A 13856-nucleotide genomic window follows, 5' to 3' on the forward strand; every position below is an offset into this window, starting at 1 on the left:
TAAAGAGATATATGCATTTATTCTACGTCATGTGAACAGTATACAAGAGGAAGAGAGAAACTCACGAAGGATAACTTTAGATTAGAATTTATGTAACAGTAGTATTATACAAAGCAAGCCCAGGTAAATGCATACAATCTCCCACCATGACAGCTAAAGATAAAGCCAAACATTCTAGAAAACGAAATATACTAATACCCACAATGGTTCCCATTATAGATAGAATTACAACCATGTGGTATTCTTTGCTATTGTCAACCATGTCTTATAAAACAGAGACCCGGAAATAAAATAAAAGACAATTTTTTTTCTTCCAGATTTCTATATAAAAGCAAGTTTTTTTTTTTCTTCTTTCAAATGGCTTTAACAGCTCTAAACCTTGGTTCCTTGGGGAGAAACTTCTGCTCAGCATAGATAGACATGTAGTCACCAAAAACAAATTTAGGATAAGTATCATCGACATGTTGGTTTTCTTTTTCAGCCAATTGTGGTGCAGGACTTATGGTGGCTTTGAGTGGTGGGTTATAGAAGGAAGCAATTGACCTCCTGTTCCCCTCTGTAGCGCTCAGAACCCTATGCCAACAACTCTTGTATCTGCCATTGCTCAGTACCTCAATCTGATCCCCAGTGTTGATCACAATGGCATTTGGCAAAGGTTGGACATCAAGCCATTCCCCATCTTTGAGCATTTGAAGGCCTCCAGCCTTGTCATCTTGGAACAGTAGGATGACACCTCCTGCATCCGTGTGAGCTCGTAGTCCGTTCACGAGTTCTGGATAGGGACAGGGTGGGTAGTGGCTGACCTTAGTGCCAAAGAAAGCATTGTCTCCTTCTCCCCCGTTCAGTGCTTTCTTAATGTATCCTTTTGGTAAGCCCAGATTCTCATCCATAACTTCAGTGAGCTTCTCCGCCAGTTTCTTTAACTCAGACCGATATTCTGACATGGTTTCCCTGTCATTTATATAAAAACTCAGACCGATATTCTCGTAATACTAAAAGCAAGAATAACATAAGACAGTATGTATGAAATGAAAGACAATGTTCTAACTGATATCAATATACCCGACTAGAGTGACTAGCTTTTACTAGGAAAAAACTATTGAATTGGTCTGTACCTGAAACTTGGTGTATTTTCTGGCCATTCATTGTCATCCAGCAGAGTGATAACATCCTCCCAGTCCACATTCTCCAAATTTTCACTGCTTTTCTTTTCAGCTATATCATTCAGAAGCTTAACCGTTGCCGAGTTCTTGAAGTTCTCCTCTCTTTCCACCTTATAGAACTCAGTGGTAACCTTCTTCACTCTTTCAAGAAGTTCCTCAGAAATGCCATGATTGATCAACTGTAAAGCATACTATAACCATTAACATACATATACAATATACATAGCACCAAAAAATTATACTCAAAGAAGCTAAATCCATTCATCTTTTAAAATGATATTAGGTGCAATGATTGAAGTACCTGGAAGAATCCCCATTCTTCACAGCCATTAGCAATCTGTTGCATAGTTTTGGCCCTTTCTTCACCATTCAGCTTTGAGAAATCAATGACTGGAACTGCCATTTAGATCAGAAAAGTTATTATAAGAAAATGAGTATGCAAGTGTGTGAATATGAAAGGCTGTTTGAGATTTGTGTTTGGTGTGATTTGTTAGAGTTGTAGGTTAGGGTATTTATAAGAAAACATATCCTACCATATTGGATGTCAACCAATAAATAGTTATAATAAGTTACCTTTTAAAGAAAGCAGCCGTTAGAGTTAGGTAACGGACGGTAACAGATTTGATTAATTAAATTAAATTATCCAATGTCAATGCTTGCTTTTGTGATTAACTGCTTGTTTGTAGTGTACATGTCCACAACACAAAACCTCACTTTTCAGGAGGTTACATCACATTCATTTTCCCACCATTAATTTATCTCTCCCTCACACACACACACACTTTGCTTCTCTCTTACAACTTTTATTATTAGAAATTACTAATAGATCTTGAATCAGTCCCTGTCAGCCATTACCCTTGACTTCATTTTATTTTTTAAGGCAATATTTTAAAATGAAAGGAGCGAAGCAGTGATAAAATGTTTTCCGAAAGTGTTAATGAGCTAAATATTTACGATATAAGAGTCATTGATACCAGATATCCATCTAAAATCTTGATGTATCAGATATATGAGTCATATCTCTTATAAGTCCGACACTACATATTCATCTAAAATCTTAAGATATTAGGTATATGAATTATTTCTCTTATAAATCTAACATTTTTACTATTTCTAGTCGATGTGAGACTTAATCACTAACACTTGAATTCAACAATCATTTGTATAAGTGTGAGTCACCCACATCACTAGTCTTGATTTATACTACGATCCTACTTCCGCTCCCCCACCGAGCCTAACTATGACCATGTTAGAGAGTCCGGAAAGCATCGAGAGCTATGTAGCACCGACACTTTTGAAAAAAGGCGTGTCCGTATCAGTGTAGGACACCTGTACTGACACTTGTGATTATATTTAATTAATTAATTTTTTAAAATTATTACCGGTGTTATTGTGTCAATGTCAGGGTCGTTTTCAGTGTGTCTGTGCTGCATAGATAGAGAGTGTCAATGATCTAAATGTGTAGGATCCAAGAGACATCGACACATATTATCCCAAAACTTTAAGGTATTGTGTCTCATTTCTCTTATAAATTCAACCTTTCTATCATTTCTAATCGACGCCGAAACTTAATCACCTAGTTTATATCGGTAATGATTCATTCACATAAAGTAGGAAACGGAAAGTTGCTATAAAATTATTATTATTTTTTCCATTTTAGGCAAATTATTATTTTTCTTAATGACACTATAATTAGTCAAAGCACCATTTTTTGTATAGTTTGAAAAATGATAATTTAGCGTATGGTTAAAATCTCTGCCGACTATTATCTAATCATAAGTTGACTGTCCTACATTGCTTTATAACCACTATAAAAAACTTTCACACATGACATGCTCTTCCTTTAAACTCACAATTTCCAATACTATATACCGTTAATACACAAATTTCCACCCATAGTTATAGGGTCAAAGTTTCAATACTATATAATAATAACACAATAATCACCTCTAATTTAATACTAACATTGTCAACATCTCATTTGACATTAATTTCTTATTTCTATGCATAAGTAACATGGCAACATTTTAATTAACTAACATTATTGCTTAATGAATACATTAATTAAATGAATTATTGAGTTTTGATTTGATTCCAAATGTCTGAATGTTAGGACACATTACTGAGAAAACATATGATCAAAGACTTGAGAGTTTTACAATGTTAGCTCATAAATTGCTGTACTTTTAGTACTTGAATTCAAATATATGTCTAAATATCAAAAATTGGTTGAGATTGAGATTGCATTACTGGCATGACTTTTGTAGATAGAACATATGGGACCATTCTTAAGGGTTATTGCATGTATTATGCCACAGTCCATATATGGCATTATTGTATGAAGACAAATGACTTTTTTTGTGCCAGCTTTGAAGTTATGGTCCCTAACTTCAATCATTTAAGTTATTTTTAATGTGAAATTCAGTTGGTTTTCTTTTTTATCCCTTTGTTTTAAAATGTATGGGGAAGATATAATGGAAATCAAAACCTATTTGGATTGATCCATGACAATTCATTAAAGAAAAATAAATCAGATACACATAATATCAGATATAGAGATGGAGAGATTGCCTTAATTATTTCTTAATATCATGTATCAAGTGATGATATTGTGGAGATACTCCAGATTTCTTCTACTATGGAGCACCTTGTTGAACAAATTACCACCTCTAGTACAGTATTCATGAGGCTCAGATTATGTTGATAAGAATAATCAAACACTTAATGTGGTTGTTCAACATGATATTGACATTATTACACAGATTTGGGTTATTCTACTAAAGGACAACAAAGATGGAGAGTTTCTTTTAAGTATTTAAGAAGGACATTACTTCTCTCACCCCTAGTGGTAAAAAAGTATCTTATGAAAATTCGAAAATGCTCTTCAAATTTCAGAAGTATATCTTTGGACGTATCCCTATACACAAAGTCAAAGTTAAGTATATCTTTGGACGTATCCCTATACACAAAGTCAAGGTTTAACTGAGCAACACCCTCATTTTGTCGTAACTTAGACCGGAGATGCATCTTTGTAATAATATTATGTACACTCCATGTATTATAAGTACACTATCATAATAGCAATTATTATCAATTAAACTATACAGTGATGTAATAAGATGAAAATGAATCAATTCATAATCCATAATACTGTCAAAATAACAAATTAAAAACGATAATACTATTCATAATTCCTAATATAAGTATTATCCTACTAGGTATATCAGTCCCCATATTCCTTCGCTGCATCCTATATTGCAATTTTGTCACTGTCTCAGATATAATGACATCCACAATGATCCTCCCAAAAGTGCCTTCTCGTGCACTATCCATAGCCTGCTTCTCCTTTAATATTTTTAATGAGCTAGCCTAGGTGGATCTTCCTGAGCATCTGGTGTCATGTAAAGATGCGACAGTCTAAAATATCACTGAATTTAGTCGAGTGCACTGCTCCGTTCACTAGAGCTACGACATATCATGCTTCATTCGGTACCAAATGATTACGAAACTCATCATACACGATATCTACATCTCTGCAGACCATAGTAGGAAAAGCATGCCTAAAGGATTCTCTTGGAACAACTTGCATAAACGCGAACCCGTGCATGACTTGCTCAGGCATATATGGATATTTCCGACATGATCCAAAAGCCCCCCTCATTATTTCTTAGATTGAAATCAATTGAAGTGTCCTAAAATTAAGCCTTTGACAAAAGTTAGTACAAGATGGATTGAATCACAAGGTTGTCACTTGAAATTAATATTTTACAAAATGGTTTGAATAATGCAAAAACTTGACTAGAATCATGAGTAAGTAAAAATTTGAATTTGGAGCTGAAAACGTTTAATTCAATTCAAGGTCTCATATGACTTGAATCATAAGGCTCATTGACTCAAATCATAAGGTGTCTTGAAATTTATTTTGGAACTCAGTTATGGAAATGTGACTTGAGTCATGGAGTGGTTTGACTCGAATCACATGCCTTAAGTCATGACTTGAATTAAACAAGAAAAAATTATGATTTTATCATTTTGATTCAAATCAATCCTTCACTAGATTTGAATAATCACTTATGCATTTGAATCGAATCAAATAGACTTTTTAGACCTATTTTGTGTCTTATATCAAGCACATATATAAATCAGTTTATTTCTCTCTATAGCATATACCATTATAATCTTTGAATTTTTTTGAATGTTTTGTCAATAACACAAGCTTTCTCTCAAATTAACCTTGAAGAAAAAATTCTTTGAGTGTTATTTTCTTGAGTTGTGAACAAGTATTGTCATAAATTCTTTTCTAAAAACTCCATCTTCACCCTCTAGCCAAAACCACCATTGCTGATTGTTGTTCGACTTTGAAAAAGACTGTGAGATCTAGTTATGAAAGGATTCATTAGGTGTTATAATGTTCTTGTGAATTTTATTATGTTTTCAGCTTGAAGAATTATAGTGTGATTGTGTTTTTTTGGAGATTGACAGCCAGTGAAGGAAAAGAAGAGTTAACCATCCAAAGGAATTTTGATAAGATCAAGTGAAGATTGTTTCAGACGAAATCTTGGAGTTTCTAACTCCTCCAACAAGTTCAAAAACTCGTACAAGTGAATTTCAATAGGATCGAGTGAAGATCGTTGCAGATAGAATCTTGGAGTGTTTTGGTTCTAAAAATATGGTTCCATTCAAGCTTGAAAATCTTGAAGGATTTGTAACCTAGCAAGTTGTGTACAACAAAAGGAGAATCAAGATTCATATATGTGTTGCTTAATAGTTTACTTTAAGTTTTCAATTTATTTGTGATTATCTATTGTATCAAAAGACACTTGTAAATTTCAAATTAGTGGAATACTATCAATTTACTATGGCTTGTCATTGGAGATTGGACTAGGTGCTGGAGAGGACTACACATCGAACAAGTATAAATCCTGTGTACACTTTTTCTATCCTAATGTTTAAGCCCACGTCTGGGTTAGATCTAATATGCTAAATATTTCTTTTCAGTGACTATTCTAGAAGTCAGTAATTAGAATATTTCTTTCCATTTACACATACTTGTTTGAATTTAATTAGAATAATTACCATATTGTTAGTTGATTGATTCACCATTTGTTTGCCACCATTGAATTCACATGTACATCTATTTAATCGCAAAATTCCTTTTAGACCTCCGTTACTGTCCATTTTTAAACTCCGATTTTTTGAAAATATTTTGAAAATAAATTTTGAGAAAAGGTCTATCTAACCCCTCCTTTTAGACCATTCTACGCCTATATTCAACCCAACATTTTTATCATTGTTTTATTTTTTATTGCTCACCACTATGATCAAGTCAAGTGAGGACACAACAACAAAAAATTGCTATATCTAAAAAATGTTGGGAAAGAAATGAAAGGGGGCTATTGTTGGGAAAAATAACAAGCATAGAGAAAAAAAATAGGAATACAATAACAACACAAGAGATTAACGTGGAAACTCCAAAACCGAAAAAAAATCACGGCCGTTGTCAAATGACAACCAGAGAATAATACTACGTGGAAATTGTTACAACACATAATATACCCTCAAATACCACAGGCCTTCGGTATACTCACACCCTCCAAAACAAATATTTAACTAAAACTCACAACACTCTAATGCAAAAGCATAAGAGAACAAAGAAAGTCAAATACAAGCTTAAAGTGCTTTTGACTGGTGCATCTTAAAAAGAAAAACTTGAATCCTATATATAGTCGTGGACTCTCTTTTCCTTCACAAAAATAAGCGATGTGGAACTCCTTCAACATATATATTTTCAACCAAACTCAACAATCTCCACCTTGATTGAAAATAATACATAAGCTTTCATTGTCTTCACTAACAATCACACTCCACCGTAAAGAGTATCAACATGTATATTTTCAACCAATCTCCACCATTTTTGGAGGCTTTTGCGGGGCGGACCTAAATAGGGCAGACATGCTCGTTTGCCACCCTTACTTTTTAGCTTATAAGTTACTTTCTGCTTAATAAAATGTTTAAAATATGATCATTGTGAGATTATTATTTTTCTTATCACTTGCTATTAGTTGATTATACATACTTGCACATATTTTATCTACCAATAGGGGTGAGAACAAACCTGACCAATTAATAGGGACCAATGCCTAGCCTACACAGACTCAAATCAGGTCATACTTTTTTAAAATAGAAAAGACCCAAATTTATTTATAAGTCTATTTAGATAAAAAAGATAGGTCACATACCAAGAAAAATATTTTGAAGACTATTCGGCTAGCCTATTTAAATAAATATGAGTAAATTTAGCGTTAAATATGTTTTTCGTCCTTATAAATAACTCAAAATCGGTTTTAGTCCCTCTAAAAATTTTCTTCGAATAATGGTTCTTATAAAGTTTTTCGTCCATATTTTTGGTCCCTCCTGTCTACTTTCTCTAATGAAAGCCGGTGTGGCACACCACCTGATATGCCACGCCACATCACTTAGAGTCAACTTACAAAAAAACTAGTTAGATTATGGGGGTTATAAACCTCTAAATCCTCAAATTCTCTTAGGCATTTCATCAAACAACTTCTGAGCATCAAGGATGTTACACTTGATTGTCTCCATTTGATTATGATACATCAACCATAAAACAAAGGCATTGCACATCAGAAAAATATCATTTTGGCGCCGAGTTATTCCATTTTAAGCAAAACAAACAATGATTGAATTCTACCGAGTCATTCCATCAAACACCCGACGAGAAAGATCTATTCACCTACATCGAGCATACATATCCATCAACAAATTCAAAACTCTAACATTATATCTGAATTCTTTCATCATTTTACCATTGTCACAAGACACAACCTTGTTACCAAACAACTTCTTACCAATTTTTTTCTTTCTTAGCATAAAAATCTTTTTTCAAATGTATATAAATTGAAGTTGATGAATATGATACCTGAACTGCATTTTCCCCAAAAACAAGATGGAAAATACTTCATTTTAATTTTTCAATTTTCAAACTTTATGATAGAATTAACAAACTAAAAGGAAAGGGTTTGCGAAAAAGTGGTAAATGAGGAGAAGACAGAAAAATGGCAGAGAGGTGAAAAAGTGGTCTTTCTCTAAGGGGTTTTACTAGTCCAAATTGCAACAAGGTATTTGTTTCTCACATGTTTTGAATACTTGGAAGAACGAATAGAGTTGCATTGCACCGACATCATCCATTAAGCACTATCACAACTTACAGTGTTCCAAGAAACCAAATTTCTGACATCCATTTGGTCCAATACCAACCTAGCGGAATTTACACGACTGGATTTAGCATACATGTCAATCAATGCAGTACCCACTATTACATCGTTTATGGCAAAACCGTATTTGAAAGCGTGTGTCAATCAACTATCTTAAATCCATGTTCACACAACCAGCTGCATCACTAACAAGTAAAGAACCATAACCACTTGCTAGTTGCACATGAAAAACCATTTATTAACAAACAACACAAAACAACATCAACAAAATACAACAATATTTACTGACAACATACATACCCTTAATTGAAAAAATGATTGTCTCATTTAAACCCACGACATTCACAATGAAAGGATGATAAAACTGAGCACTAAGCTGCAAAATTGTGTTAATCGAAATAAATAATATGACCATCTTGTCAACAAACATTTATCTACATTTATCAACACCGACACCAACATACAATAACAAAAAACCATAAACTATTGAACAAGACGAAAATCATGTGAAACATAACAACTTACACGAAAAACGAGAGAATAAGGAAGAAGAAGAATACTTTTAATTAAGAAGAACAAGATTGACGACTATACTATAGATTAGGAAAGATAACGACGAAGAAGAAGAAGAAGAGAGAAAATGTGTGTTAGGGTTTTTCTATGAGATACAATGATACTGTCAAAAAGCGAGAGTTAATTCACTTATATATGAGTAAATATCATCAGTGGTGAAATGTAATACCTTTTACAACAGTTGATTATACCAACCGTGGTGATAAGTGTTTTAATTATACATATATGGACAACACTCATTGTAACAAAAAAGTAGAAAATTGTTGGAGCTAAGATTTGAACCCTGCCACTCCATGAATGTATAATCACGATAAATTGTTTTGACCGTAATGCAATGTCTTTTCGCAAATGTAAAAAGTAAAACGCGTCTAAAAATGAGGTATTACCACAATTAACTGTCAGACCATTATAATTTAGTTTTACCAAATGTATATTTCGTAGTAGTGTTTAGAAGATGAATGCGTGGATGAGAGTTTTGTATTGGAAAAACAGTGCACATAATAAGGATCATTCTTCATGAAAAGTCAAAATTTCTATTTAAGCAAATACAATGAGAATTCTGGGTTGAGTTTAAGGGTGGAAATAGGATGGGCCGAGCTAGGCTTAGTAAAGCCTAAGCCTGACCTGTTAAAAAACAGAAGCCTAAGTCTGACATGTAACCTTATGTTTAGGCCTGAGCCTGACCTTTGCGAAGGCCTGGTAAACCTGTTAGCCTACATAAAAGCCTATTTGTTTTATACATATGTAAATAAACAGTTAATATAATGTTTAAATAGACTAACTAACTAAAGGACCAAGAGACTAAAAATTTGTTGCCATTGACTTATTTTAACTTACCTATTAGCATACGTCTTATGAGACTATTTGTTTAAGAGAACTTATGAAAACAATGTTCATCAGGTGTTTTCATATTATTTTCACAAGTTCTTCAAGATAATCAAGTTTAATTTATGTATTTTAATTAAAAGTACAAAATATAACATAATGATGATAAAAAATTATTCATATTTATTTAAATAAGTCGATCTGATAGGCTTAAAAGACTTTTTATGGGGCCTCGGGCCTAGCCTTTTTAACTAAAGAGCAGTGCTATATAGCACGACCCGTACATCCACGAATTTTAACGACATGTCAATCAAGGGATATAATAAAATACACAGAAGCGAGAAAATAGAACAGTGAAGTTTTTATGTTTCATCACATAGTTATTAACATAACAGTGGCGTTTATATATATATTTCATCCTATGGTTATTATTAATTCGTTTCAATTCGTATATTAGATTTGTCGTACCATCAAGCATTACTCTTAACTAAATAGACTTATAAAAAAGTATAGGATTTTTCTATTTAAAAAATATGTGGTCTGGCCTGATCCTGTGTAGGCTAACTTGTAGACCCCTGTTATCGGTTTGACCTATTTCCACCCCTAGTTGAGTTTGAAGGTATTGTTAAAGGAGGATGATATTTATGGGTTTGTTTAGAGTAGATTTGTAACCCTCACAACCTAAGGCGTTTATCAGATTTTTGCCAAGCTGTCTTTCACGTGGCATGTCACGTTAGCTTCTTCTAACAAACGTTGACGGTAGAGAGCAAAATTGTGGATAAAAACTTTAGAAGCACCATTGTTTGAAAAAAAATTTAAAGAGACTAAAATTGAATTATGAAATATTTATATGGACTCATAGATATTTAACCCATAAATTTATTATTGTTACGATGTATTTTGTACTTTGAATTAAAATACAAAAAGAAAGTTTAATTATCTTGAAAAACTTATGAAAATAAGCTAAAAAAACTTTATGAACAACGTCATAACTTATTTTCATAAATTCTCTCAAATAAATAATCTCATAAAACTTATACTAGTAAGTAAGTTTTGATAAGTCAATGAAGAAAAAATTTAGTTTCATTAATATTTAAATTTGTTAGTCTATGTAAATATTAAAGGTTAAACCCTATTTTGCCCCCTGCCATTTGGGGAGAATCTCAAAAAGGACCCTGTAAAAAAAAAACACAGATTCCATCCTTGCCAAATTCAGATTCCCTCATTTTAAACCCTTGGTGGATGAGATCCCATAAGTAGCTGACATGGATTTGACACGTTGGCAATTCTTATTATTTGAGGTACAAGTGTCATTTTTTATTTTTTTTTTAATTCAGAATAAACATTTAACTTATTTAAATATTGAAACAATTTCAATTAAAATCAAATCTTCATATGAAACTTTCGTTCACCCCCTTGCAACCCTAAAACAGAAAACTTCCATTTGCATCTTCTCCATCTTCTCCCTTCAACGTCCATGATCAACGCATCTTCAAAGGAAAAGTATCAACAGTTGTAAGGTATGATTATTTCAGTTCATCTATTGTTCCCGATTCCATTTTTCATGGTTATTAATGGTAGGTTTTTCTATTGCAAGAATGACGCTGTGCAAAATAATCTTTCACCATGGTGGTGAGTTCGTGCGTGATAACTTCGTATTCTACAGAGGAGGAGATGTACTGACTGTTCATGGGCAAGATTCAGATACCTGGTCATTCTACGAAGCAATGAGTTTAGTTCTCCAGCTTGGCTTTGATGGAGGTCGAATCAGAATGTGGAGGAAAATAGAAGGTATTGATGAAAACTTTTTTCACTTGACTGATGATCTTCATGTTACAGAAATTGCAAAGCACTGTATCTTGCACAATGTTGAGGGGCATATTTGGCTAGAACATTTTGTTGGAGACAACACAAAGTGGGCTGAGAAACCAAATATAGTTGATGTTGGTGAAGTGAGTGAAGATGATGACTCTCCAGGGGTAAGGTTTGGGGACAACAAGGAAGAAAGAGTGAATGATGACAATGAAGGATTTGTGGTTGTGGAGGTTGAAAGACCAGATGTTGGTAATAGGGTTGAAGTGGCAGGTAAGAATCTTAGGTACAAGTTAAGAGCTAACAAGGATGAATCAACTTTAAGGTCTCCCAAAAAAATAAAGTTGTGTGTTCCTTCAAGGGTGCTTGGGGACAAACCTAGTTCATCAAGTTTAGTTTAAGTGTTTTTAAATTTAAATAAGTTAAATGTTTATTCTGAATTAAAAAATAATAATAAAAAATGACACCTGTACCTCAAATAATAAGAATTGCCAACGTGTCAAATCCATGTCAGCTACTTATGGGATCTCATCCACCAAGGGTTTAAAATGAGGGAATCTGAATTTGGCAAGGATGGAATCTGTGTTTTTTTTACAGGGTCCTTTTTGAGATTCTTCCCAAATGGCAGGGGGTAAAATAGGGTTTAACCCAAATATTAATTGGATTGCTTAATTACACATGTTCTAATACAATAAAATTTTTAAATAGATCAAAAAGCTAACCAGACATTTAAAAATGTTAGACTCAGATATAAAAATAAATATATGATAAGTTATAAACCAAATTTAAACTTTACATTTTTTTCAGGACAAACTTAAATTTGACAAAGCTTAATTCGGTGGAGTCTATTTTTCCCCCTTCTACAACATAGGTATAAAATTGTCAACTTAAAAAAAAGTCAGTGGACAAAAGTGCAATTAAATTTTGTTTATAAAATCAACAAAATTAAATATGTTTAGAAAAAGAGGGAATATACCATTAATGTCCAAAGTAGAGTCAAGAGTTTGCCATTAATGTTTTCAAGTGATTATTTATTTTTGTATGATCCAATCTTTTCCGTTGATTATAGGCATAACTAACTTAGCAACTTGCAATAATTTATTAATGAGAAAATCTAGGAGCTAGCTTTGTTAGAACTAATTATATTATGAAAGTAGAAACTTTGAGACAAAGATTGGAAATCTTCAACCATTAAGAGCCAAAACTGAACTATCCATTTTACTCTATTCTATCACAAATTAAAATAACAACACTCTTCCCTTCCAAATGTCCCAAGTGCATGCATCTTGATCATAATATATTGAAGGTCAACTCAACTAAGCAAAAACTCATGTGTAAGGAATGAGAAAGACTAAATGGAACACAGAAATTCAAGTATAAAATAGTTTAATAAAAAAAAAACCATAGTCATAATCAACTTATTTTTCTATAAAATGAAAGTGATTTACTTAATAAAACAGAATTAGGGCCGGCCTCCAATTGAGCAACTCATTATATATAATAAACTATACTTCTTCTATTTTAAATTAAGTGGCATTCAATATTTGTTCACGAGAATATTTTCAAAAAAGTATATTTGTATCATGTGCGTGTAACTGCAAAAATTAAGCCCTAGAGTCGAAAATGACTATAATAAACTGTAATATTTTTGAAAAAGTTTAACATGACTGTTTGTTTAAGAGGATTAGTTGTTTTATGAATGTATATGACTTAAAATGTTGCATGCAATAATTTATTAGGGCAAAATGAAAATAATTCATGAGCTAAAATGACAGCTTAGTTTAAAGGTAGCGTGTGTGCATATTTCTTCAATATTTTGGTGGTGCAGTAGCTTGATTTGATTAAGTACCAGAAGGCATGTGTGATGGAGACAAACAAAGAAAGTGTAAAAGAAAAAAACTCTTTCTTTCCAAAATAAATAAGAAAAGAAGAAAATCTCAAAACGATTTTAAAATTAAAACAGGAATATTTAAAGATGGTTTGGTGGCAAGTCGGGATGGAAAATACGAGTTGAATTTGCCTCGGCTCGACTCCTTAATAATGTGCTCATCTCAAATTTTGATTTGAGTTTGACACGATTTTTTTTAAGTTCAAACTCGACTTATTATAAGTTCCCGAACAACTTAGTTCAACTCGTTAGATTCAATTTGTTTGTTTTATGGTCTTTAAACCCATTTTTTTCAAATATATATTTTTAATATATTTAACATTTTAAATTAATATTTTTTAAATAAAAAAATATAATAAA

The 13856-nt window shown here is 32.5% G+C and overlaps 2 protein-coding genes across 2 annotated transcripts; one reads left to right on the forward strand and one right to left on the reverse strand.

The window, feature by feature from the left end:
• Positions 1 to 52: 52 nt before the first annotated feature.
• LOC131661397 (1-aminocyclopropane-1-carboxylate oxidase 5-like) lies at positions 53 to 1670 on the reverse strand. The gene is made up of 3 exons (XM_058930931.1): positions 1465 to 1670; positions 1116 to 1342; positions 53 to 951 (listed from the first exon to the last, which is right to left on the reverse strand). The coding sequence occupies exons 1-3, from the start codon at positions 1564 to 1566 to the stop codon at positions 354 to 356; spliced, it is 927 nt and encodes a 308-aa protein (XP_058786914.1). The 5' UTR covers positions 1567 to 1670; the 3' UTR covers positions 53 to 353.
• Positions 1671 to 11193: 9523 nt separating this feature from the next.
• LOC131658044 (uncharacterized) lies at positions 11194 to 12009 on the forward strand. The gene is made up of 2 exons (XM_058927380.1): positions 11194 to 11316; positions 11394 to 12009. The coding sequence occupies exon 2, from the start codon at positions 11395 to 11397 to the stop codon at positions 12007 to 12009; it is 615 nt and encodes a 204-aa protein (XP_058783363.1). The 5' UTR covers positions 11194 to 11316; position 11394.
• The last annotated feature ends 1847 nt before the right edge of the window (positions 12010 to 13856 follow it).

Source organism: Vicia villosa, linkage group LG3 (assembly GCF_029867415.1).
Source record: "Vicia villosa cultivar HV-30 ecotype Madison, WI linkage group LG3, Vvil1.0, whole genome shotgun sequence".
NCBI classification, from domain to species: Eukaryota; Viridiplantae; Streptophyta; class Magnoliopsida; order Fabales; family Fabaceae; genus Vicia; species Vicia villosa.

What these genes read in the sequence shown, in the direction of transcription:
- LOC131661397 (XM_058930931.1), bottom strand. Translation starts at nt 1,566, where the DNA reads ATGGCAGTTCCAGTCATTGATTTCTCAAAGCTGAATGGTGAAGAAAGG. An exon ending in AAGAATGGGGATTCTTCCAG is followed by an intron (nt 1,343 to 1,464) that starts GTACTTCAATCA and finishes TATGCTTTACAG; the next exon opens with TTGATCAATCATGGCATTTC. An exon ending in GAAAATACACCAAGTTTCAG is followed by an intron (nt 952 to 1,115) that starts GTACAGACCAAT and finishes TATAAATGACAG; the next exon opens with GGAAACCATGTCAGAATATC.
- LOC131658044 (XM_058927380.1), top strand. Translation starts at nt 11,395, where the DNA reads ATGACGCTGTGCAAAATAATCTTTCACCATGGTGGTGAGTTCGTGCGT.